At 42.9% G+C, this 26,476-nt stretch overlaps 1 protein-coding gene across 1 annotated transcript in view; it reads left to right on the plus strand.

Moving 5' to 3' along the window:
- The window catches only part of LOC119457758 (attractin-like protein 1), an 87,158-nt gene that overhangs the window by 54,376 nt on the left and 6,306 nt on the right, over nt 1-26,476 (plus strand). The window contains exons 17-23 of the mRNA XM_037719433.2: nt 3,228-3,302; nt 7,082-7,241; nt 7,336-7,394; nt 9,928-10,086; nt 14,226-14,454; nt 20,364-20,442; nt 26,271-26,384. Of these exons, the coding sequence (XP_037575361.1) occupies nt 3,228-3,302; nt 7,082-7,241; nt 7,336-7,394; nt 9,928-10,086; nt 14,226-14,454; nt 20,364-20,442; nt 26,271-26,384 (875 nt within the window). The remainder of the gene's footprint in view (nt 1-3,227; nt 3,303-7,081; nt 7,242-7,335; nt 7,395-9,927; nt 10,087-14,225; nt 14,455-20,363; nt 20,443-26,270; nt 26,385-26,476) is intronic.

The raw sequence follows: 26,476 nt of genomic DNA on the forward strand, positions 1-26,476 counted from the left end.
GCACTGTTTCTTGGCGCAGAACCATTCTTCGGGTCTAAAGGGGTGCTTAATTTTTTAAATGATGTTGTGTTGCACGTTATTAGCCCAAGAGATTTGTAGCAAGCCTTCTCTAAAGAGGGTGCAGCTGCGATAGTACTGTAAGGCACAAGCCTCTGGGCCCTTGCACTCAAGGGCTCTGGTGAGGCAGCTGTGCCATTGGGTTGCCACATTTAATTGTATTATTCAGACATAGAATATGCTTTATGATCATAGCCCATATCACTTGTCATTCTCATTATTTTAGTGTCTATATATTTTACGCCATTTACAGCGTATGTTTTAGGCCTCTATACAGCCCATGTGCAATCACCATCTGCCATTTACCACTTCATAGACTGCTTCATACTATCTCTCTTGGCGCTCTTTGGCCATCCCTGGCCCTTGCGCCAATAAAATCCATATATCATCATCATCATCACCATCATCAACGAGGTTCCACTGTATTACAAACAATCGTTCCCGTCGTGTAGGGTTTTCGCTCACACAAGAACAGTCTTTTTCAGACCGACCTTCAACCGAAGCTTGGCTAGCCGTCTAATCACTTACATTCTGAACACCGCCTGTGCAAGTTCCTTTATTCATCACTGTACAATATTGTTCAATGCTCCACATTACTGTACAGTACAGGAACTGAACAAAGCAAGTGGAGGCTTGCAAAGGAAATGGTTATGCGCAAAAACAAAAAAACACGGACACAGAAGTAGACGGGGACGAGCGCAAACTTTCAACTGACTTTATTTTTTCCTGCGTTGTCAATATATACTCTGAACGACGTAGGCACAACAACAGTGATCACATGACACACTTACAACGTGCCGCGCAAGAACATCATCTCAGTTTCTTTTAAAGAAATTGAAGTATCACTTATACAGCCATCTCCTTTTGACGAAATATGAAAGGCTTCCAACAGTTCACGGGCAGTAGTATCACGGCTTTTGCCCAAAATTTTGATGCCTCGGAAATTTGGTACACACATGCAATGCCGGACGTGCGCAGGCAAATGCGCATTCTCATTATTTTTAATCGACAGCTCATGTTCCCTTGCACGAACGTTGACACACCGCCCAGTTTGCCCTACGTACGTCTTTCCACATGATAGCGGAATTTCGTACACAACGCCAACCGCGCATTTTACGTAGTGCGGCTCGTGCTTTTTGCCGCATCCTCCAGGATTCTTCTTGTTAGTCGCACAAATCCTGGGGCAGAGCCCAGCGAGCTTACGCGGGGCTGAAGTGGAGGCTCCAGCACCAGTTGAATGCCCACTAGACCACCTTGCTTGCACAGAAAAGCTGATCGAACACAAGAATCAAGTATGACGAGGCTTCTGCATTTTCCCGGCCCGACAGCCATTGCTTCGCGGGCCTAAACAATGCAGTAAAAAACAAATTAGGTGCCTGCTGCGATGAGTGAAAACAAATGTTCCCTGCACCATAGGAACTTGGCTGTTTTCACATTCGCAAAGCTACTGCTTTCCCACATATCATGGGCATCACTATGGCTGGTATTGACGTCAACAAATCTTCATTATAATTTTTCTTGCGTGATCTTACTTACAAAAGTTGGGAACTCAGAACCATGTGCATACTTTGTATATTTCCGATTTTTTTTTTTTTACTCCCAGTACTTATACTAAAAATGTCAAAATATGTATTACTTGCATTTGTTCATGATTACGTTGCGCTGAGTTTTACACTGGTAGAAAAATTACAAAAATAAAAAAGAGGATAAAAGATGCAGATGGATGAAGCTTACGTTGCACTTTGGATGTTGGACAAACATTGCGCTTTGTCCGTCTGTGTCCTTGTTCCCTTCGTAATTTTTTAACAGTGTAAAACTCAGCAGAATGCAATCATTGAATGTGCACCAAATATTCCCTTTACTTTCACTTCTGTTCGTTGAGATCCTTTAAAGTTTCACATAAGAATTATTGAAAATTCTCTGACCAATTATTACTGCTATAAATCCATTCAAAACACCAGTGAACAGGCTATAATTTTATGTATCGCAGTATATGTTGCGACTACTACGTCTTGAAATAAAATGTTAAAACATAAATGCACCAAAAAAATGAGCACATTTCTAGCAGTAACGAAAGCGTTAAGCTGTATCACACTGCAACAGAAGCTTGTTCTTGGCTGTGCTGCATGTAGGTGAATTTAGCACCAATCCCGTTTTAGAAATAGATGCCTTGGGTTACTCATTTAATTATTGTGAGAATACAACATTATGAAAGACATTATTACAGGATATTGCATCCCAATTTAAAAAAAACTGATTTGTAATCAAAGGGAGGAGCGAAAGTCTTCTTACTGTTTCTGTCCTCACATTGTGACATCTATTTCTTGGTACCCTTGTGCGCACCATTAGGTATGCTTAACTTTCTGGCAAAATATAAAAGCTCCAGTAGTGCTCAGATTTCCAAGCTAATGAATTGTGTGAGTTCTTTGTTTGTTTGTTTGTTTGTTTGTTTGTTTGTTTGTTTATACTACAGGCCGTGTTTGGCCCAAGCAGGTGTGGATTATAAAAGTTGACGAGCAGTAACACCGAAAAAAATGCTATACCATGTAAAATCCTTCTGCATGGTAGTGAGCTCTGCAGTCATTCACTCGAAGCTCTCTGGGTCACCCTAGCTATATTTCTTTTGACCTGTTTTCACTATACTGCTATTTTAACTAATTTCATGTTGGTGTGCTAAATATCTCACTGACGTCGCTTTTCACAAAATTTGCATTCTATGTGGTAAAAATAACACTCAAATCTCACCTCTCATTTCACACAACATTAAGCTGTTGAAGTGCAGTGAGCTCATTGTACCTGAGAACATAAACTTTTGTATTTGCAGAATATTTAAACAGCCACTTGTGGCCTTTGCTCACTAGAAGTTCAAATATGTATACACAATATATTAGAAACCCCTTAAACGTGCCGATTAAGTCTGTACTTGGCATAACATTTGTCTAGACATGTTTTGGATGTCACCTGTGGCTGTTTGGGACCACTGATCTTGCATATTCTTAAAAAGATTTTCTGTTTTTTTTTTTTTTTTTTTTCCCCTTTTTTGTCGCTCTTGTCACACATTTTGCACTGTTTGTTCAGTGTCATTCTGGTGTCTCTTAGAAACATGTTGGAAATTTGTAACAGTGACTTGAGTGTTATAACCATTCTCTGTACTAATTCTTGCCTTGCAGAATGCCAATGCAATGGACACAGCACTTGCAATGGATCATCTGAGTGCCTTCAGTCCTGTCAGCACCGCACTGAAGGTAAGTTCTCACTGAAGAAATGTTATTTCTAGCTGGGGCATGGTACATAAGGTTGAAATGCAGGGTAGCTGTTGTACTTCAAGCTTCTGCTAGGAGTGTACAAAAATGAAATCTTAAGTTCCTACCTGCATCAGTAAGAATCAGTTCAGTTGTCCATGCTTATCAACTGCACTCGAACCTCATTTTAATGAAGTTGAAGAAGAAGCCGAAATTACTTTGTTGTATCCATTACTTCTTTATATCCACTGTTGCCTTTACTGCACTATATGCCTTTGGCGTGTGCAACTTCAAACATGTAAATAAGACTACGGCTCCCAAGCCCGCCGAACCACTACGTCGCCGCGTATGCGATGAAATTTCAATAAAACAACAGCAAAAGGCTATTCAGCGTGTGCAACATGCGACTTTTAAGCACCTGATGTCACAGCCTTTACGATAGCCTCCTTCTGTTCCAGTGTGTTGATCTTTTGCTTTTGCTTGGCTCAATCATATTGTCGAGAAACCGGTGAAACAGCGACACAGTTGATGGGAACAGCTAGCACACTGCGATGCGAACCATGTTCATGCAGTACGTGGCACACAACACGCACCGCCAACTACGCAGCTGGAAGGGTATTCTTGGGTGACCTCATAACTTTCGGAGATAGTTTCACTTTCGCGAGATTTTGCGAATCTGTCAAAGTATATGGCCGGCAGAGCTTAGCACAGCCCCAGAAATATTGTCAGCTGATATGTGGACGTGTTTGGCCCGTGAAAGCGAGACTATTTAATCTGCCGCTATCTCGTGGCCCCGTGGTTCCTGCAGCCCATTGCAGCCATGGGGCCACAAGAAAACGGCAGCCCAGCTGCAGCCCATTGTGTGAGCGCGACGGCTTGCGGCTTCTGAGATTGCACCGAAGCAATCTCGGAGGTCTCGCCTAGCTATGCCAGTCAGCGTGACACACCACAGTGAGAGAGAAGTGGAGGCCTGTTTTATTTAGTATGCCGTGCGCAAGCATCAACATCAATATATTGCACAGTGCACCTAGGCAGGGCTGCGATTGCGATCTTGGAGGGCGTGCCTGTGTCTAGCTTCGCCAGCTACCCACTGCAGTGAGAGATAGGCGTGATAACAAAAGAGTGATGTGCTGCTTGTGTGCGGTTACTAAGTGCATGGCTACAAGTGGTGGTAATCCCAGCCACGGCGGCCGCATTTCTATGGGGGCGAAATGCGAAAGCACCCGTGTACGTAGATTTAGGTGCACGTTAAAGAACCCCAGGTGTTCCAAATTACCGGAGTCCCCCACTACGGCGTGCCTCATAATCAGATCGTGGTTTTGGCTCGTAAAACCCCATAATTAAAATTTTTTTTAACGTAGTGGTAAGAAAGACCATTGTTGCTTGACGGAGTATTCAATGTAGGAATTTTGAACTGCTGCGTCGAACAAGTGCCGAGTCCGGTGGAAAACGATATGCTGAGTGCGCAACAGTCGGTATTTTGAAGACGAATCTAGTTCGTTATATCCAATGGCAGAACAATCTTACCTCGCTAAACTGAGGTTCTCTATGGGGACTTCAAGAGAAATTGCATTTACTTCGTTACATTCCATTTCGTTATAACAAGTTTCAAGTGTAGTTGGTTATAGCCAACAGTATTTGTCAACAGAGAAGATTGATGCTGCCATTTTTGCTTAAAAACATGTCCACAAGTTCTTTGAGGTGGTAATGAAACTTCTCTGCAAAATAAAAGGCACAGCCCTAAAGCAAGATTATTTTCTTTAGATACATGCAAATGAAAACTTAGCAGGAGATTAAAGGGGCATTGCAACAACTTTTGAACAACTTGAGTGAATGTTCACCATCAGTATGCAATGCTGCCATAACCTTGCAAGCCAAATATTATTCCACTGCATGCTGCAGGGAGCCCACATTCTAGCATGAAAAATTGCTCTCTCTCCCTCCTGTGGCTTTCGGGGCCCGTCTATTATGTCTTGTTTATGACACCATAGTATGGAAAAAAAAAAAAGTGATAACGGAGCAATAAGGAGGGCATTGCTATTGGCACCATCGCAGTTGAGAGGAAGCATTGTGTTGAGGAATAGGGAGAATAAGAATTGCGCTATTTACTTTATTTAATTGTACTGCTTCTTGGTATTTATTAGGGATGGGCGAATATTCGGTATTGTCGAATATTCAATCGAATAATTCTATATTCGTTATTCACTTCAATTCGAATTCAAGGATTCGATATTTTCGAATTATTCGGCGCTCCCGAATAAACAGCCAGAAGGTACGGACGGCCGGTACACATCTCGGAGGCTATGCTTCATGTCATGGCTGCCATACATCAACCATAAATCTCAAAGGCTATACGTTTTTGCATTAAAGAGCCGGAAATGTGCAACACAAAAGAGCAGAAACGGCGCTAGCGTACAACCGAAACAAAGTGGCGGAGTCTGCATCGCCATAGTCATCAGCGGAAATCGTACGTCCATGTCGTACGTGAATGACAGCAACAACAGAACACTTTGTGCCTATTTGTGCCTTTATTGCATTTACCGCTGCACATAACAGTGCGTTGGCCGCGGGATTTCATAGTCGCCATCCATGATCGCATCGATAGCTGCCACGGTTTCTCCCGCAGCGGTTGCGGCAAAAGTAGTTTCGTTTTGACTCAATACGCACATCGGCCGTGTGCCTAAAAAGATGCGTAGTGGCCATCCATGATTGCATAGATAGCGACCGCAATTTCATCTGTAGTTGTTGCAGCGAACAGTAGTTTCGTTCCGACTCGGTGTGTGCGTCGGCCGCGTGCCTTAAGTACCGCAAAGTCACCGTTCATAATCGCGTCGATAGCGGCCGCAGTTGTGACAAACAGTTGTTTCGGTTTGACTCGGTGCAAAGCTGTCGAGGATGAAGAGCACCGGCTACATCGCGATGGACGTGCAATCTGTTGGTGGTCAGCTTACTGGCGAAAAAATAGTCGGGATGCGCGCGGTAGTGCAAAACGTGTCGCAAATGATGGCGCGTACCGCGGCCGTGCTGCGAAGGAAGTCGCGAGGCCTCGATCGCCGCTGCGAGAGCCAATCAGTCATGAGATGATGAGAATTGCAGCTTCCGCACTGCTTTTGTGCAAAATAGCAAAAGGATTTGCTCATCCATTACACTAATAAAATCATGCTGATGTAGTAAGCATTTGCTCATTGTTTTCTGGATACCCTGATAATTCGGCATTCGGTTAATTCGGACATTTTTTTTTTTTTTTTTTTTCAGTCCCGTGAAATTTGAATTAACTAGGTTTTACTGTAATATGTGATATATACCATTCGAACTATTCGATTCGAAATTATTCGACGAAATCATTATTCGCTTCAAACCTCAAATTCACTATTCACCTATCCCTAGTATTTATAGTATTTTTTTTAACATGTTGTATTCTGCCTCTTCGTTACTGTTATTGCATAATTAGAAACATTGTACTGCTTCTTGTATTTAAAATTTTGTTGTTTTTCTGTTTTTTTATATCACTTCCCTCTGTAATGTCTGTTGCCCCTGAGGGTGTCATTAATAAATAAATAAATAAATATCTCCATTATCTTTAGGTCTTTTTTTTTTAAAGTGTGTTCTGAGTTTTGAAGAAAAAAATGTAAGCTGACTCCTTGACATTGAGCACCACATTTTTTAGTATACATTCTTTGTTTGTGTACATGCATGTGTGAATGCATTACACACACATGTGTTCGAAAGCCATTTGGATTAACTTGTTCACACTCCTCTTGTGTATTTTCTCTTCTCTGAAGGACCGCACTGTGAGCACTGCATTGCTGGCTACCATGGCAATCCTGCCAATGGTGGTAACTGCACCCCATGTTTCTGCAACAACCATGGCACTTTTTGCCATAGGGAGACGGGCAAATGCAACTGCACCACCAAGGGTATCATTGGTCCGAACTGTGATAGGCAAGTTATAGTCTTTGTACTGTGTTCATGTTGCGCTTGGCCCATTCATCATGTATTCTGTCTTCCCCTTTTCTTATTTCTTGTTCTTCTCCAGATGCGATGAGCAAAATCATTACGTGGGCAGCCCCCAGGAGGAAGGTGGCACCTGTTTTTGTGAGTGCAACCTTGCTTGCTTATGTGTGAATGTCTTTAGTTTTAAGTTGCATTTTTAATCTCAGATGTAAATGGAAGTGGGTCTAAACAATTTAATCAGCTTCAGAATCTCAGGTTAAATTGAAAATGACACATCCACCCAATTGTAGCAATTGCTACAAAGGAAACCCAAAGGTAATTGGGTGGATGTCTCATTTTCAATTTAATAACTTTCCACTGAACTACTTACGTCAGTATCTCTGATGTTTGAATTGAAAACTAGTGAAGTGCTTAGGGAGCGTGCTCGCATTTACCACTGACGAAAGTTTTGCCACCAAGTCCACCTAACATCCTTACTCTGGACACTGGCATGTTAAGATGATTTTTCAGTGAAGCCTGCAATACTCATGATAAAATATTGAGCATCTGCCCTGTTGTTCCTTTGTGACTGACAGACAAAGAACTTTATTAAATAGGTCCTGAGAAGCCCTGCCTTAGGGCAGAGCTGCGGGCCGCTCCCACGTGGGGACGGGTAGGCCGAGCCTTCCTTTGTGAGATTAGCTAAAATCTCAGGACTCCACTTGTATGTCTTTGTGAATGTCTATAAAGTATCTGAGGGCTCCACTTGTATGTCTTTGTGAATGTCTATAAAGTATATTGCAGCCATAATTGAAAAATGTGAAATCTACAGCAATATATAATGTTTTCTATCTTCTCTTAAATGGGAAAATGTCACCCTGCGTGTATGTTACTACACCTTTTATGACTTATGAAAGTTATCTCCAAACTATTGCCATATGCTGTGTCACACGCAACTGTACCTTAGAAAATGTATATGACATCTGGTTTATTAACTCAGAAAATATGCCATATTTTATTTAAAAAGGTTTGTACAAGACCAAATTATTAGATTCAGTCAGTATTTAGGTTTGACCCTTTGAGGCGCTGTGTACACAATTGTGTACGCCAACATGTGCATCAACAGCAAAGGCACTGATGAAAGTAATGACATTTAAAATGTGTCACATACATATTAAAACACTTCTGATTGGAACTGTGCTGCAAGTTTGAATAACATGTGCAAGATGCTTTAGTAAAACGAGTGGGAATGTAGACGGCTGAGTATTTTTACTTGGTGTGAGTATGTTGTTCTGTGCAGTGGGTTCACTTCTTTCATTGTTTTTCACAGTTCGTTGCACCAGGCACAATTTTCAAGTTGCTGGATAGATGCTTTTCAAGCCTGCTAGACATGAAATAGTTGATGTTCTCATATCTGATGTTCCTGTATGAGTTTTCGAATAGAGTCCACATTCTCTAAACATGACGAAAAACACTAAAGGATTGAAAATTCTTAATCTATTTTGCAACTGTACGCTATTTATGATTCTGAAAATGTAGGAAATGCAGTTGAGGTAAGTTTTAAATCTACAGAATCAGTTAGTGCCTGAAAGGGCTAAGGATTGTTGGGTTTTGGGTTGTGCCTGATATTGGCTAGCTAAAGTCAAAGTGAGTCACGAAGCTCGTCGCCACTTTGCAGCGCTCATAAAATGTTCCCGCCATGGCAGGTTCATTGACTCACTGGCAAGGCATAGAGACAGCCCCAGCAGTGAAAGTATAGTACTCAGCAATTAAAATGCGATACTCGGACCGCGTGGCGGCGTCTCTCTCTTTTTGCGCCACTGGTGAGCACTGGTTGATCATTGGAGTGCCAAATGCAGTCACAATGTGTCACAAAGGCCCTTGTTTTCTTCATATAACAATGCATCAGCTCTCTGTCCCCAGCGCCCACCAGTGGCGCAAAAAACACCGGCAGCCATGCGCTCCGTGTTCACGAATGATGCCACTGAGGTGGCTGTCATGGCCTGTGGATGTAAACTCCTAGGAAGTCCACTCAGCCACCGTGGCTATGGCAAGCTAGGTTCGCTGCAAGAGGGGACCACCTTGCTCAGGGCGGCATGGTACCACATAAGTCCCAACATCCAATAGCCAAGAGCGCCAAATCTGGATCTGCCGAGCGAAAGCACCTGTGCACCTTGGATGCCACAGGAGAGAGACGCCAAGGCGATATCTTGAGAGGCCCGTTTATGGGGCACTGAGCGTACACGTAGCACACACTGTAACATGATCTCCCGTGCGCAGGCAGCAGGCTCTGCATTGTGCAGGCACTATATTAGGCTGAAGTGGTGCTTCTCCAGTGATTTCTCTGAGCTAATGGCCCATATCACGCATGAACCAAAGGGTCCCCACAGGAGATTGAACTGAATTGTTTTCATGTATGAGGTAGTTAATTCACTAGGTTATATGTGTTAATATTTATTTCACTTGCAGCAGTTACAGTCTATTGCTATCATGTGCATGGCTACATGTATGCAAATTCACCGTATGGTCAGTACAGATTTATTCATACAAGCCTTGTAGCAAGGCAGAGCTTATGTTTATGTTATGACACTGGTCAAATTCATTGGTTGGGATTGCAGTTATGAGTGTAGCCATACGTACAACTTAGGTACGTTAATTGGCTGTATTGTTGACCTTACACTTTGTTTTATTTCAGATAATCTCAGTATTGATTTTCAGTACACATTCAACTTGTCCTCTGAGGACTACTACCGCAACATCAATTTTATGAATGTGCCAATAAAGGTCGGCAACGATGTAGAATTCACCATCTCTTGCTCTGGAAAGGCTTATGTCAACATCTCCATTGGATCAGGTAAGAATTATATTCTCTGTGGATATATCAGTTCAAGATAATTAAGTGACAAAGAGCACAGGATCAAATCCCGGCCATGGCAGCCATATTTCGATAGGGCCAAAATGCAAAATTGCCCATTGTACCGTGCATTGGGTGCAGGTTAATGAAACCCAAGTGGTCAGAATTACATTCGGAGTCCTCCCACTACAGTATGCCTCATAATCATATCATGGTTTCGGCACATAAAACCCCAGAATTTAATTTTTTTTAATAATTAAGTGACAAACAGAAAACAGCTGCCACAATCTTTCCCTCTTTATTTTTACTTATGTAGTTTATGTTAGCGTGGTACACAAACACTTATAAGTTTGTAGCATGTTCAAAGTAACTTAGTTTTATCAATCCTCACGAGCTCAAGCATCAGTCTTACTACTCTTCACTTCCTAACAAAGAAGTCTCAGAGCATCTGTCAGATATATAAGCTACACTTATAGTTGTAAAGTGCTGTCCAGGAAAGATAGTGCCTCAAGAATTTTTAAGAGATGCTTTAGTAAATAGCACACATAGAAACAAAAAAATGGGACGCGATGGTGCTTGGCTGCAGGCTGCCCTCTCTGCAGTAGAGGCTCTATCCCATTGCCTCGACTGGCACACATTAACAACATTCTTACCCTGCCTTCTCCCATATTGGAGCCAAGGGCCAACGTGTAATTTACATTATGATCCCCACCTCCTTTTCTCTCTCTCCCTTCTTGCTGTGCCGCCCATTTCTGGTGACAGTTTTGCATGCACTACACTTCACAGGAATTCTCAAGTTCGCGTTGCTGCTGACTGTTCGTGCACTGTAGGCGGTGTGTGTGATATCCTCATTGCTGGCGGGTACCTTTAAAAAGAATGGCATGCAGGCTTTTATTTGAATTTTCATCTGTTTTCATGGTGTACATTGGTGTAATAATTTGCTGACGCAATCATCGTGGCATTTGTCAGTTTGTAATGCCAAAACCTCGTGAGGGGCCCTTTAGAACATGATGCTGAGCATCTGTAAAAAGTAAGATAACAAAATTAAATGTGAGATCATGCAGTAGTTTACACCTTTTAATTATGTTTTGTCTCAGTAAAGGGTTGTACTTTTTTATTGCTAGATATTTGACGATTAACTGTTGTGCTCTTGACAATTGAGTAGGGGTGTGCGAATATTCGAAATTTCGGATGTGGATCGAATAGTCCCTTTTTTATTTGTATTTCGATTTGAGAATTTACTATTTGAAGTTGTTGAATTTTTTTCTTTTAATATATAAGGGATAAAAACACTTATTACACTTTTGAGGGAGACAGAATGATTTATGTGAGGGCTGTTCCGAGTGATTCTGCTGCAAGGTATTAGCGGTTGTAGTGCAGTGGCACCAGTTTCTAAGCGAACGCACAGCGCAGATAACTTCTGTCACTCAATAAGAATGGCTAGCTTTTAGGCAGCCTATATAAAAATTTGTTCCGATTTATTATTTGGCCAATCTTAGTATGTTTGATCCCTTAAAACAATCTACGGTGCTGTAGTATCCCACTTCTCTCCTTCAGCGAACAAAGCACTGTACATGCATAGGGTAATGTACTAATTTACTGTTCCTTTGCTTCGTTGCTGTCATTGCCATGGTGCCCCAGATAATCTAAATCAATAATCTAAATCAGTTCATCATTTACAAGCTCTTCAGTTGGCTGAACATTGAATTGTGAGCGGTATTACATGCGTGTGTCAGTGTATATAAGCCTGATTCCTTCTTTTATCAAACAGACTCCACGCAAGCTTTGTATTTGATGTTGCTTCAGAAATGAGAAAATATTTTAGTCGAATCTCGTTAATTCGAACTCGAAGGGGCCCGAAAATTTGTTCAAATTAAAAGAAGTTCAAATTGAAACAAGGACTTGTTCTTGCAGTATTCGTGCACCATAGCATGATGCACGAACGGTGTGAGTCGGGGAATATCGCGGCGCGCGAGCACATAGCGAGCGAGAGCCACGACACTGCCCACGCCGGCCAATGCTCGCTTCCCGATAACGGCAGAAAACGAAACTTCACAGAGAGCGGGCTAAGCTGGTACCGGCCGTGTGCGGAGACCATCGAAGGTGAGGGAGGAGGGTGGCAGGGAAGCGGATTTGGTTTGGGAACTCCGCAGCTTCGGTGGCTTCCCTCGCTCTCCCTCTCAACTCCCTCATAGCTCCCCCACCTTCGACTGTCTCTGTGTGTGCTCGCCACTGTGCCGCCGCCAGCTTAGCCCGCTCCCTGAAGTTTCGTTTTCTGCCGTTATCGATAAGTAAGTGTTGGCCAGACTAGGCCTCCGCCACTGCTTACCTTTGCACCGCAGCGTTCAAGGTCAACACTTGACTAGAAAATAGAGGAAGCATAAAGGATACGGGTACACTGCCATTTTCTCCGAGTGGCTGAGACGTCGGCACGTACACGCGTGTTCCGGTGCCACGCAGAAACGGCGACCTTGCCATTTGAGAAAACGATGAAATTTTTGCTGTGTTTTTTTCCCCCCTTTCTTTCCCCCCTTTTTAAAAATTTTCTTCACACGCGGCGTTGCGGGATCTCTCCTAGGCTTTTGCTCTATAGCGATGGAGCAATGCCGTTCAGAGGTTCTGCAGCGTGATTTGGCGCGCTGCTTGAGAGCATTGTCGGTGCGCGGTATGTTCGAATTAACCGTCGCAAGTGCTTTCGCCTTCGAATTTCCGGGCATTTTCACCCATTGGAATACACATAATGACGGGACCACAGCGTCAGTTCGAACAAACCGGAAGTTCGAATTAAGCGTGTTCAAATTAACGAGATTCGACTCTATATTCGTATTCGAATTGATTAGGAAATTTCACATTCAAACACCTGCACAATTGAGAGATGTGTCTTTCATGCGTATCATATTTCATATCACAATAAGTTCAATTTTCTGAGGTATGAGATTAAGATAGTGAAGAGCTTGCCATGCTAAACCTTTACAGTGTTTTACATGGTCTTTTATCTTACGAGAACCAATGTAGCTTGGAAGCACTGACATTAGAGCAAATTTTAAAGCATGAAGCGTAGTTATATGAAAACAAATGGGGCTTTGTTAAAATTAACAAAAAGACTCATCACTAGGAAGGGCATGCGTAAACATAAACATGGTTTCAAAGGACACTTTTGTTATAGGAAGTTGCCATGAGCGTCCAGACTAAGGTAGCAACTTGGGCCTGTTGATATGCCATAAGTATGTACAATGTTGCACGTAACGGACACAAGAAAGAACGATGGGACAGACAAGGCGCAAATGTTGTTATAAGTTTGCGCCTTGTGTGTCCCATCGAACAAAGTTTGCGCCTTGTCTGTCCCATCGTTCTTTCTTGTGTCCGTATCCTTTATGCACAACATTGTAGTACATACTTAGAGCATCCAGACATGTTTCACACTGCTTAGAGAGGCTGCTGGTCATTTTGTTTTTAAAGCTTTGTTTAACAGTCTTATCAAATTGGTCATGTGACATATTGGGACCATAAGGTCCATAGTGCAAAACCTTCTGACCCATTTTGCGTTAATGCATCTTGCATAGATGTTGAAGCATGTGGATGGCAATGGTTGTGCAGCACATTAACATGATATAAAAGAAACTGAACCAACCAACTTTAACTTGTCCAATGTGTCCTTCTAATAGTGTATGTGGGTGTTAACCACTCTGCTATGTATTAAAAATGTAAATCACAGCTTGCTGATGTACCTTGTACAGATCGCCAATCTTTGTGAATGACTTGAATTACATCCAGTACAAGTTAGTAGTAGTAGTAGTAGTAGTATAAAACTTTTATTGAAAATTAGATTCAGGTCCAGTGGGTGGTTCCCTTAAGTCCATGGCACCACTATTTAGATGTTGGATCTTGCACTATAGTCAAAGCATGGTTCCAAGTGTAACATTGGATGCTTTCTGACGCATGCATGCACACACAAACTTTGACTACATTTACTCATGCCAATAAAGTATTTATGGGCACTTGTAAAAGCTTTACTTGTCTCAACTGTATTTGTTGCAGAGTGACAGTGTCACTTGTCATGCAAACTAAATTTTCTTAATCACAGTCAAGAAAAAGCATTTCAGTGTGCTCAGTGGGTGACTTTTTCTCGCTGAGTGCAGGAGGCCAGCCACCATCACGTGCTGATGGTGATGCAGAGCCTGCCCTGTTGGATAGCCGCAAGTGTGACAACATCAAGCTACCATTCTACGATGAGAAGCACAACTTTGGCTCGCAAAACACCACTTTTTTTGTATACGTGTTCAACTTCACTACTCCATTCGTGCTCCAAATCTCTTTCTCCCAGCACCGGGCACTCGACCTGCTCCAGTTCTTCATCACGTTTTCAAGGTACTTTTTTTTTCTTTATACTTGACAGCTAGAAGCATACCTAGAGTGGTTTTGCAGAATAGTGAACCCTTTTGCATAAAGTTTCTGTTCTTTCCCTTATAGTCCTCTTGGATGAACTCTCTTCACATTCTTCTCTGATAAACTAAACACTGTGGGGATTTTTGTTTTTGTTATAGGCTTGGTGTATCCCTGTTATGTTGAGCTCACGGTAACATGAACATAGTTTCAAGGTCCCTTTGTATCAATTTTAAGCTGAATTCTATTGGAAGATCCAGAGCAGTCCGCAAGCTCTGTAACAAAGCGCCGACCTCCATTAGAAAGTACTCACTTCAAATCTGTATTTGAAGCACTGCCACCACACTGAGAGCAAGCAGATATTCACAACTGCATATGAGTTTCAGAATTTTAAGTTCCAAAGCAGTGCTTGACAGATTTTTGGAACAACAACAGTTTCAAATTTGCTGTAAACCTGTTTATCAGCTGGTCTGTCACATGTGTGCCTGGCTGTGCTCTCGTGGCATGATGAATTGTTTGCAGAAGTTCAATTATTTGTGTGCATGTATAAACTCATATTCAGTCTCTGAGGAATTCTAATCTGATCAAGAAGCAGCATCTCTCATACCTTTTTATCTTAACTGCTACTTCTTCTATAAGGCCTTATATGAAGCCTACTACTTTGGACCTCTTGGTTTGGTGAATGAAACGGATCGTCAACACGTGTTTGTGCATTATCTTCTCTCTCATCATCTGAGCCAAATTCCTCACTGCATGAACCTGAGAGGTTGCATTTAAAGTCTTCAAGAGGCCTGCTACTTTGTACCTCTTAGTTTGATGAATGAAACAGATCGTCAACACATGTTTCTGCTTTAGGCTCTCTCTCATCATCTGAGTCAAATTCCTCACTGCTTGAACCTGAGAGGTTGCATTGCAAGTTGTGACTTTCTCAGGAAGAAAAAGTATCGCAGTAGTGTGACGTTAGTTATCATTACTGCAATAGAACAAAGTACACACCTGCTGTTTGATGTCATCCGCTAGCACAGACGATCCTGGTCAACGGCTACTGGGTTACTACATCACGCAAACTTCTAGTCGAATCTGACAATTACAGCGTAGTAGTCTTGACTGCTTCATGCGGCAGTCTCAGCTTAAGATCCACTCTTGGTCTGTCCTTGAAAAATGCAGCCCATGATCTTGATTTGCCATTGCAACAGACCTGCTTGAAAAAGAGCAGAAAAGTTTGCTTTGAAAGTGCTCTGAATTTGCTATTGGAATTCAGTGTTAAAGGGAATCTTATGTATGTTGTGTCCAGTGCTTCTTGAAAGCTTACTGTACTACTTTCTTCTTGTCCAGTAATTATTGCATTTCTTGTGACTATTATTCATATGAATGCCTTTTGTTACAAACTGTTAACACAAAAGTAGAGGCATTCAATACTAAAATTTGTTAAGTGAATGGACTATCGCATTAAGAGAAAAAAAAGACTTCAATTAATATATTGAAAATTTTTTAATACAAGAAAATAATGACAGATGGGGGCACAAAAAAAAGAAATGAAGTGGTAATATGCTAAGTGTATGATTAAAGTTTTCAAGCGAATGGAAGTCAATATAAACTCGACTGCACAGCTTGTGAATGAGTGGTAGGTTTAAAGTTACAACATTTGAAATTGCACTCGTGGTTGCTTAGTGGCTTCGGCATTACGCTGCTAAACACGAAGTCATGGGATCAAATCTTGGCCACAGCAGTTGCATTTAGATGGGGGTGAAATGCAAAAATGCCTGTGTACCATGCATTGGGTGCTTGTTAAAGAACTTCAGGAGGTAGAAATTAATTTTGAGTCTCCCACTACAGCGTGCCTCATAAATCGTGGTTTTGGTACGCAAGACCCCAGAATTTAATTTAATTAGAAATTACACTTACCTGTCGCTTTTGTGGTAAGCTGTATATGCATTTGTGCTTTCTTTGCGTTGTGCAGGCTATAGTAATTGTACTGCACCAACTATTTGGCCACATCAAATACTATCAAAAAATACTGATTAGGAAATTCTCAAATCATATATGAATCGAATATCAGACTTTTCTATTCATATCGAAAATCTCGCGCCCCTTTTAAAAGCCGATTGGTGGCTGGTATGTTTTGTTTTAGTTCTTTCAGCTTTCTTCTGCAGTATTTTTGCTTGGTCAACATATGTTAGCACTGTTTCACAGCTATGTTATATCTCCCGTTTGCTTCCTTGTGCTAGTGAACAACAGAGCAATCTAACCATGCTCGCAGTACACATGTAACTGCCCTGGAACTGTCATGCCGCCACACCACACTGCATTTCAGTTGTACTTAGGCTCTAGGCAATCTTGAGCGGAACACAAAAGCCAGCTGCATTGTGGGTTTGGCAAACTAATTATTACGAGGTGTGGGTTGCAGAAGGAATTTGGTGCAGGGACATCTCCTAAAACCTGTTTCCCTTTTACAAGCTTCTTATTGTCACATTGCCCATTCTTGACCAGGATAAGGCAAGTATGTCAGGGTTAAAGAAATAGGCCCTAGCGACCGTTCAGTCCGCTAAAGACCACCACTGCCGAGATTCTTTGCAGCAGTGGCGGGGGCCACAAGATAGGTCTGTTGCTGCAGGTGTAAATGACATTGTGACAGCAGGGATGAGGCATTGCTGTCGTGAGATATGTGCAATCATCCCATGCATTGACATTATGTAAGCACCAAGTAGACATAAACAACTTTTTTCCAGCCTCTAGTGTCTCATTAGTTTCCTTAACTACAGTCAACTTCTGGTAATTTTAGCCTGAAGTAACCGACGAAATTAATCCGAAACTAATCTGGCGGGTCAAATTAAACGAGATACAGAAAAAAAACTTCAGAACACACTGCTGATTCATTTGGCAGATTTGCCCGATTCTAACGGGCCTCCGAATCAAACGAGCATCCACTTTCTATGTGTCGAAAATAAAAAACAAATGTAGAGATAACATTAAAGCTCCTAAACAAAGTAGGAACCTAATGCGCACCTGATTTTTTAGCAAGAAAGATGGGCAAGGGTCTAATATGTGTTGCACAGTGGCGGTTGATTTATTGAAGTCAGCCTTGCTGCACAGTTTTTAAAGGGAGCTTCGCCGCAATGAAGCCGTGTTATGCGGGAAAGCGTACAAACGTTGCAAATGCGGTTTATGGACCAATCTTCCTTGAAAAAAAAATGAAAAAAAGTGTGTGTTATAATTGGGTAATTACTGTAATCGGACATTGGGAGCTATCATTATAGCTTGAAAATCTTCTTGGGGCAGTTTGAAAATACGTGTTTTTGACAAGAGATTATGTGTGTTCAACGCATTCTGTCCCCTAAGCTCTGCTGAGGCAGACACTGCCAGTATAGGGGTCGCTATTGGGGTCACCACAGTGTCCAGGTGCATGCATGCTGACTGGTCAAGTTCGAATTAGCCAGTGAAGGACAATTTTAGGATTGTAATAACGAAAGTTTGGGCCCGTAGAAATGCATGGGCACCGGCTGGGATTTTCGGTCGGGATTGAATTAACCAAAAATCAAGTTACCCAAAGTCAAATTAACTAAAGTCTACTGAACTGTGAAAGGCAGTTATGAACTCTGAATATCTGTATGTTTAGAGAATTCCATGTGATCTTGAGAAGAACTCCCACTGTTCCTAGAAAACATTGAGAGATGTCCACTGCCACCAGAAAAAATTCTTAAAATTGTTGAGTCTCTCTCCCACAATTTGAAGCTTGCAGTTTGCTTCCATTTGCAAGCAAGACATGCATGGCTAGTGAGCCTTCTGTGAGGTGGCCTTTACTTGCACCGCTCCTAGAGGGAATTTAAATCAAACCAAATCACCATATCTTGATCAATGCATTGCACCTGGCTGTGCCCTGCTGTGTGCTGTGGTGCAGTACACAAGATGAGTCAGCTGTAAGTGCCTGTAAGCAAGAAATACAGTCATTATCTTTTCTGCAAAGTGGCCATGGTGTAGATGCCTGACTGCTTGGCTTGAAAAAACAAAGTTATTGGTTCAATCCCAGGTCACACATCTTTTTTTACATCACATTTTGTCATGCCTCAGCCAAAATGGGATGAACAAGCACGATCAGCCCATGACCTAGCTCATAACTGATGTTCACAGCAAAATACAGCTGCAGACATTGTCACACATTGGCAAGTTAACCACAGCAAGGGGTGCTCTTATTTATTAGAAAAGTACAAAAGGCACTGGGCAAGTACAAATTATGCAACTATTAGCATAACTGTCTTCATAATTTTTTTTTTCTTCGTCTGTGTCATACTGCTTAGAATTTGGACCTGTTTCGGTTAAAGTTGAATTTCTCGATGCAAGTTCAACAAATAAAGTTGACTTGTTTGATGCTTTTTGGTTCTAACGAAGAATGCAGAACTGTAGTATAGAATGCCATTTCCTACACCTAACTTGCCATCTTTTTATGATATGACAGTGTTCACTGGTTTTCTTTTTGTGAGCTGTGAATCTGCAACTACTGCTATCTGTGCAGTGAAAATTCTTAATGCAATTTTTGTAACTATTTTTTCTATGTAACGTTGTTATGCAAATAATGCATTTGTATTGTATGCATTTCTTCCTTCTCCTGATCTAAGCTTTAAATCAGCTTTGAAAAGTTATGGTTATGTGAGAACTTGCTCACTATGCTATAGGTCTCAGCTTTGCCAAAATTTTGGGGGTACAATGTATTGATAGATAAAGCCTTAAATATAAGCTTGTTTCTTTCAAAACTGATTAATTCTTATTACATATCTATTACACCACCATACCTTGCTTCAGAGAAATCTGTGAGACATAAAGCACTTTGCATTCAGTATAGTTTTGCTACAATGCTAGAGTGATGCTGAAGTACAGCCAGACCTCATTATAATGAAACAGGATATAACGAAATAATGGATATAACGAAGTAAGTGAAATTTCCCGTTGAAGTTCCCATAGAGATCTATGTATCTAAAACCTCGTTTTAATCAAGTAAAATTGTCCTGCCAATGTATATAATGAAATAGATTTGTCTCCAAAATCAAGAAATACCCAAACCTTGCACGGCACATCTATCCCTTTCCGCGGGGTTCAGCACACATTCGATGCAGAAGTTCAAAACTCCTGCACCCTGCGTTGAATACGCCGTCAATCAACAGTGGTCTTTCTCACCACTGCGTGCAGCTGCACATAAGCAGCAGTTCATTATTGCCTCTTACTTGTTTCTCTCACTGTGGCATTGTACAGGCTGGTGTAGCTAGGTGTGGCCTCCGCGATAGCACTAGTGCAATCTCAGAGGCCACGCCTAGCTGCACCCAACCTGCACCAGCCTGCACGTCGCGCCATATTGAGAAAGAAGCGCAATGGCAATCAAGAGTCACTCCTACATGTGGCGGAGAGAAAGACCAGTGCATCCACTTCTCTCACTGCGGCCGTTTCACTGGTTTCATCGCAAGAGAGACTAGACATGTGGAAAGTGGAAACAAAAGACCATCACATTGAAATAGAAGGCAGCTATCGTAAAGGCAGTCGCATCAGGTGCTAAGAAGTTGTGTGTTGTGCATGCCAAAGATTCTCTTGCTGTTTTAATTAAAATTTAACCTCATACGTGGCCATGTAGCGGTTTCGCGGGCCACAATGTCATCGTCTTCTATGCATGCTTAAAGTTGTGCACCCCACTGGGCATATATTAAAGTAAAGGGCAATATTGGATGTAACAAAATAATGGATATAACGAAGTAACTTGGCTCCCTCGTACAACTTTGTTATAATGAGGTTTTAGTGTATTATTTAAGTAGTAATAGATATTTGAGGCATTCAAAGGTTTTAAGTGATTCAATTAACTGAATTGCAGCAGTTGCTCACAGTTTCTCAATATTTGCCTCTTTCTTCCCCAGCTGTTTTCTCTCGCTGCTAATTATAGCAGCCATCCTGTGGAAGATCAAGCAGAAGTACGACCTTTACAGAAGGCGACAGGTATTAACAACCTTTTTATTTATGTTTATCAGGTTGTGCCATGACATTGGTTGTTAAAACGACTATAAACTATTATTGCACCTATATTGTTAATTTCATACCGATAATGTCAATATTTTAGCCGCAATGATGCCTTACACGACATATACTAGCTGAATTTCAGGCTAAACTGACGCTGAAACGGCACATTTTCCGAAACGCGCGCCTGCTCTTCCACGTGTGCTAGCGCGGACATCTTGGTCTCATTTGAAAGAGCCGCCTTTTGCCTTCAAATTCCCGCCAGAACGGGCCCCATTCAGCTATTGGCCACTTAGAAACTGCGCGCCAAAAAAAGGTACTAAAACGCTCTCCTATTCGGCACTTGGCGCACGTGACTTGAGCTTGCCTCCCAATTGGCGGAACGGCATGGTCATCGTCTGCTGCGCGCTTGGAGACGCGCATTGAGACGCGCCATCTTGCCCCAGTGTCAGCGAGAAAGCGTGCCGCGTTGTCGAAAACGGTGCGCAAATTTCGCACGCGGCACAAGTTTGGTGCTAAAAAAGTGCGACGGACGCTCATCGAAAACTGCAAAGTGCGCTGCTCGACGCCGCAAAACGACCAGGACGCCACAACCTCAGCGTTTGATGCCCAAATCGTCGATGCAGCAACGGTAGGCCTAACGGCCACAGCGGCTGCTGCGATTCAGAGTCCGTCTGCCGCCAAGCCTTCGACCTTCACTCGCGGCAAGATACGATCTACCGGCAACCCTCCGAGCTGAAGGAGGAAGCGGCGAAAGCCAAAGCGAATCTATCGGCGTTATCTTCCACTCCAGCGACGGAGAGGAAACGCGAGTTCGTGGGTGACAGTACCGACGATGCACTTCGCCCGGCTGATGGGACTACGTTTACGATTGTGGATTTGAGTGCAGTGAACACTTTATTAACGTTTGCGACGTGCAAAAACTGCAGTGGTGCTTTCGAAATCGTCCGAGACGAGCGGGAATACGAACTCGCTGTGAAGCTGCGTTTTATGTGAGCAAACTGTGGAGAGACTCGGTGTGGAGCTCGCCGCGCGTTGATAGTGCCGAGCGAATGAACCCCTTTGCTGTGAACGTTTTGGCTACGCGTGCCATGCAGGCAACGGGCAACCGACAGACCGCGTTCAATGACATTTTCTCGTTGATGGACATCAGCCGTCGGGCTCTTCACACGAAACCGTGGCAGAGCTACGTGAAGGCGAAGCTGACACCCGCGGCCGATCGTGCGGCACGTAATCTGACGAGCGACTGCGCGCGGTCGATTCGCGAACTTTACGCCGAACTGAACGTGGGCAAAGCAACAGAAAACTTGCGCCAGTCCCCGAAAAAGCGGCACACAGGGGCTGGAAGTCAGCAGGACTACATGTCTGGTGCCTACTGAGCTGTTCCAGCTGTAAATTTGCAAATAAAAAGGTTTTGCATGTTTTCTCACTTTTCTCAAAACTTGTTTTTGGGTGACTTCACCAGATTGTCGGAGTGATATCTCATGATCTAGAACAGCTAGAGCAATAATTCTTTCCTTAGCAGAAAGCCTAATCTGCATATTACAAAGTGCTGAGAGCAGAATTTCAAATTTCTGCACATGTATATTTTTATTTTAATAAATTTCTTTTGTTGTGGTAGCCATAGGACAAGGAAATAAATTTGATCACCTGCTAATTATTATTTAATTTGAAAACTTTTTTGCAGCATTGCATTTATTGCATATTATAGTATCTAGCTATGAAATAATATTCACTTTCTACTGAGCAGTTTTTACATTGGTTGTTAAAAACGACTATAAACAAAAAATCAAGATATTCCAAGCTGGCAGAGTATTTTTTAAGGAGAACAGATAGATGCTCTTGCCAGTGACAGAGCTGCGGTAAATGGAAAAATAATGCAAACATCAAGGAAGCCTGTCGAAACACAACCCATTTTCAGCACCATGGACAGTGATGCAAAAGTAGGAAGCAAGTGAATTTGCTGGTCGTCATGCATTTCAAACAATAAAATACATAGCATTCAATAACATGAAGTCTGTCAACTGTAGGATAAAAAAAAAAAAGTGCACCTCGGAAATGCATAAATAAAGAAGCGAGTACAGTAAAAGCTCGATGATACGATCACGGCTAATACGAATTTCCGGATGATACGAATTTTTCTGTGGTCCTGGCCGAGCCCCATTACTTTGCAACGTGCTAGAGAACGGTTGTTACGAATCGATTTTCAGCCTGCGTCGGGTGATACGAATAAACGCCGCCCCACCGACGGCCGCGAAAGAGAACAGCGCGCAGTCACGCGCTTTCTCTCCTTCTCTTTTGGTGCGGAGGCGCGGCGCCCGACAGCGCGGACTCCGCGACTGGGCCGCGAAGAGTTTGAAGCGGTGGCGCTTCAAGAAATAAATGCTTGTTACGTACATGTGCCTGAGTGAGTTCACCTCTGACTCTTTAATTTAGCTACAGTCGCATCTCATTAATTCGAACACGCTTACTTCGAACATACCGCGTACCGACAATGCTCTTAGCAGCGCGCCAAATAACGCGGCGGCGCCTCTGACCGGCATTGCTCCGACACCGCCACAGAGCAAAAGCTCAGGAGAGACCCCTCAATGCCGCGCGCGAAGGGGGGGGGGGGGGGGAGAAAACTTGCGGCGGAAATTTCCCCCTCTCAAATTGCACGGTCGCCGTTTCTGCATCGCGCCGGAACAAGCGCGTACATGCCGACTAGAGTGTTCTAGACAACCGTATTCTAGCACACACTAGTGCCGACGTCTCAGCCACGCGGATAAAATGGCAGTGATTCCTTCTCCTCTATTTTCAAGTCACATGTTGACCTTGCACGCTGCGGCAGCAGCGCAGAGGGAAGCAGCGGCGGAGGCACAGTCGGGCCAATGAAACTGCCACGCCCGCAAACGCTCGCTTCCCGATAACGGCAGAAAACGAAACTTCAGGGGGCGGCTAAAATAAGCTAGCGCCAGCACGGCGGCGGGCGCGCACGGAGATGTGCGCGCGGAGTCGAAGGTGAGAGAGCTACGAGGGAGTTGAGAGGGAGGGCGAGGGGAGCCACCGAAGCGGCGGATTTGACGCGGCCATATCCGCTTCCCTGCCGCCCTCCTCCCTCACCTTCGACGGTCTCCGCGCGCACCCGTGTGCCGGCGCCGCCCGTCGCTCCCTGAAGCTTCGTTTTCTGTCGTTATCGGGAAGCGACCGTTAGCCGGCGTGGGCAGTTTCGTGGCCCGCGCTTGCTATGCACTTGCGCGCCGCAATATTTCACGACTCGCACCGTTCGTGCATCGTGCTATGGTGCACGAATACTTCAAAAATACGTCCTTTTAATTCGCACAAATTTTCGGGCCCCTTCGAGTTCAAATTATCGAGATTCGACAGTAGTTTTAATTGTGTTTCGATGATACGAATTTCGGCTAATACGAATATTTTTCGTGACCCCGTGAGATTCGTATCATCGAGCTTTTACTGTATATAAAAAGTCACTGCAGGTGGCTGGTGTGGCTTTGGTTTCAGCCATGTGCTTTCACTGGTACTCTAGTCTCCAGATCGCAGTGGTTCTTCTTTTATTTGTTTAAACATCAAAGGGCCCGCTGCAGAAACAATGCTTTACTGCTGTCTCACATGCGCTTTCAAAGTACCATTAGCTCCCGTCCTCAAGCTCACACAAAGGAACCATGACAAAAGACTTGTGGATTTCAAGGGTCTCTGGTTTCATTAGTGATTGCAAATGAGTGTGTGACAGGGGTATGTGGTAGTGGTAGTAACTTAGCCAGAGATTCGGTAAATTTAGCTAGTTTTTTTTTTTTTTTTTTGTCAACTTAACAACTTTTTATTCTTGGAGTGTTAGCAACTTTTAAGTGATTTTTTTAGCAGTGTAAATAGCCAGTAAATTGCCCTGGTAAAAGTCCTCAAGGGACTTTGGCTAAGTTGAATGCTTTGCCCCCATTTTATCCCAGGGGAAATATATGCACCTTGATTTGTCACTGCTTCTAAAGACTTACCATAGAGCTTAGTGAGTCATCTAAGGGCATGTAATTTGCTTTTCTAGGCAAAGTAAAATCTTGAGATCTGATACCGATTTAGAAAATTGGGGGTTGTTTTTCCTTTCTACATTGCAACTGCTCACCACCACACTAGGTAATTTAAAGCTATAGTTAATTTAAAGCTATAGTTCAAAAATAACAAGGAAGACCTTCTAGAACAATTGCACACATAACAAGCACAAAATTCCAAACAAGTGATCGTCTGCTCTTACAAACATTTTGCTAAAAATGGAGTGTTTCAAGCCGCATAGAGTCCTGCGCAGGGTTAATGTAAAACTATTCCAATCTGTTTTTATTCGAAATATGCCATTAGCCTCCCATGATAGGTCAAAATGGCTCATATGAGCCGTATGAGCCCAGCCCATATGGGCTAGGCTGTAGCCATTTTGACCTATCACGGAAGGCTAATGGCGTATTTGGAATAAAAACAGATTGGAATAACTTTACATTATTACGGCCCTGGACTAAGGACTCCACTTAAGCCCGGGGCCCGCCGAAGGATCCTGTGGTTTTCTCTATTTCAGTGTAAGCTTTTCTCTCTGTCTTGAGCCACGATCTCACAATTTTTTAAAAAATGTTACCATCACTGATGTAAGTTAACCCTTCGTGAAACAAATGTCATAGACAAGACGCCCAGCATGGTGTGCCACAGGATATGGCTGTGGAAGTTTGCACACCATGGAAACAAAGCATTGCCACCGGAGCAAGGCTGACACTGGTTGCTTTCACAGTGTCTGTATAGAATAAGAGGTTTTTAATTGGCCTTTATCCTCAAGAGACCCGAAGGCAGCTGAGGCACATAATATTTTTTCAAGTCTGTTCTTATTACTGAACGGTATGAACGTGAAAATCTGTTTTCACCGGTTAGATCCCAAAGCTGCTTTTCTTGGCCTGAACACAGACATGAAGTTGTAGTGCCGCGTTGTAATTTGGTATATTTGTGCTGCATCCTGAATTTTCATCTTATATAAATGGCATTCTTGCACTTGCTTTTCATTGTCTTTAAATACACAATAGTCTAGATTGAATTAGTGTCAGTTTTCTCGAAAGCTGATGCTAAGACTATGATTAAGCCACCTTCATGCAGTTCCACGGGCATCTTGCGTTATATAAGGAATAAATATTTTAGGTAATTTCTACCAAAATAATTTCGAAAAGGATTGAAAGTAATGTGCAATATAATGTAGAAAGGGGGGCTCATGAGGTTTAGCACATCTAGTAGCCTGGCATAGTGAAAAAAACAAACAAAAAAACTTGCTGTTGACAATAAAAGTCATTATGCACGGATGTTGAAGAAGTGGAGACCGTATCTATGAGCTAAAGCGCCACACACACACTGGCGAATCCAGAGGGGGGCCCTGCGGGCTCAGGCCCCCCGAGACATGCTGGCTGACAGTATTGAGCATGTCGTGAGCTCAATACCCCCCCCCCCCCCCCCCCTTAGTTTTCTGTATGCTTTGATGAGAGCCCCCTACAAGAAGCTGCCCTGAATCCGCCCCTGCGCACACATCTGCTTACTGATATGCTAGGTATCTCTTTCTCGGAACAAAGTTTTCTTTTTTAAAATTTTCATTGAATATAAACCATGTGTATAAATACAATGCATTAAAATATTGCATGAAAATATCTACAAAACTAGACGAACTTATGAAGTTCCATCCAATTTCTGCAGATATAGTGGGAGTCTAAGTGGTTTAAAAATATGTTCGCGAGAGAGAACGAAAAATAGATGTATACAAATTTATTCTGTGTGACAAGGCTGTGCCGTCTTGCATGCAGCAACTGTTTGTGGAAATGGAACAAATGGCGAGTCGTCCTTTTGCTGGGGTCACGCTCGAGTTGGACGGTGAGCCGGATGGGTCGAGCAAGCAGTTTCAAGACGGTATGAAGCAGGTGAGCCTCCACAATTGCAGGTTTCCACTGCAGCTATTTACTTTTTATGTTGTGAAGACAATGTTTTGCTGTTTGGACACTGTTCCAAGGTT

This window comes from Dermacentor silvarum, chromosome 1, assembly GCF_013339745.2.
Source record: "Dermacentor silvarum isolate Dsil-2018 chromosome 1, BIME_Dsil_1.4, whole genome shotgun sequence".
Classification (NCBI taxonomy): Eukaryota; Metazoa; Arthropoda; class Arachnida; order Ixodida; family Ixodidae; genus Dermacentor; species Dermacentor silvarum.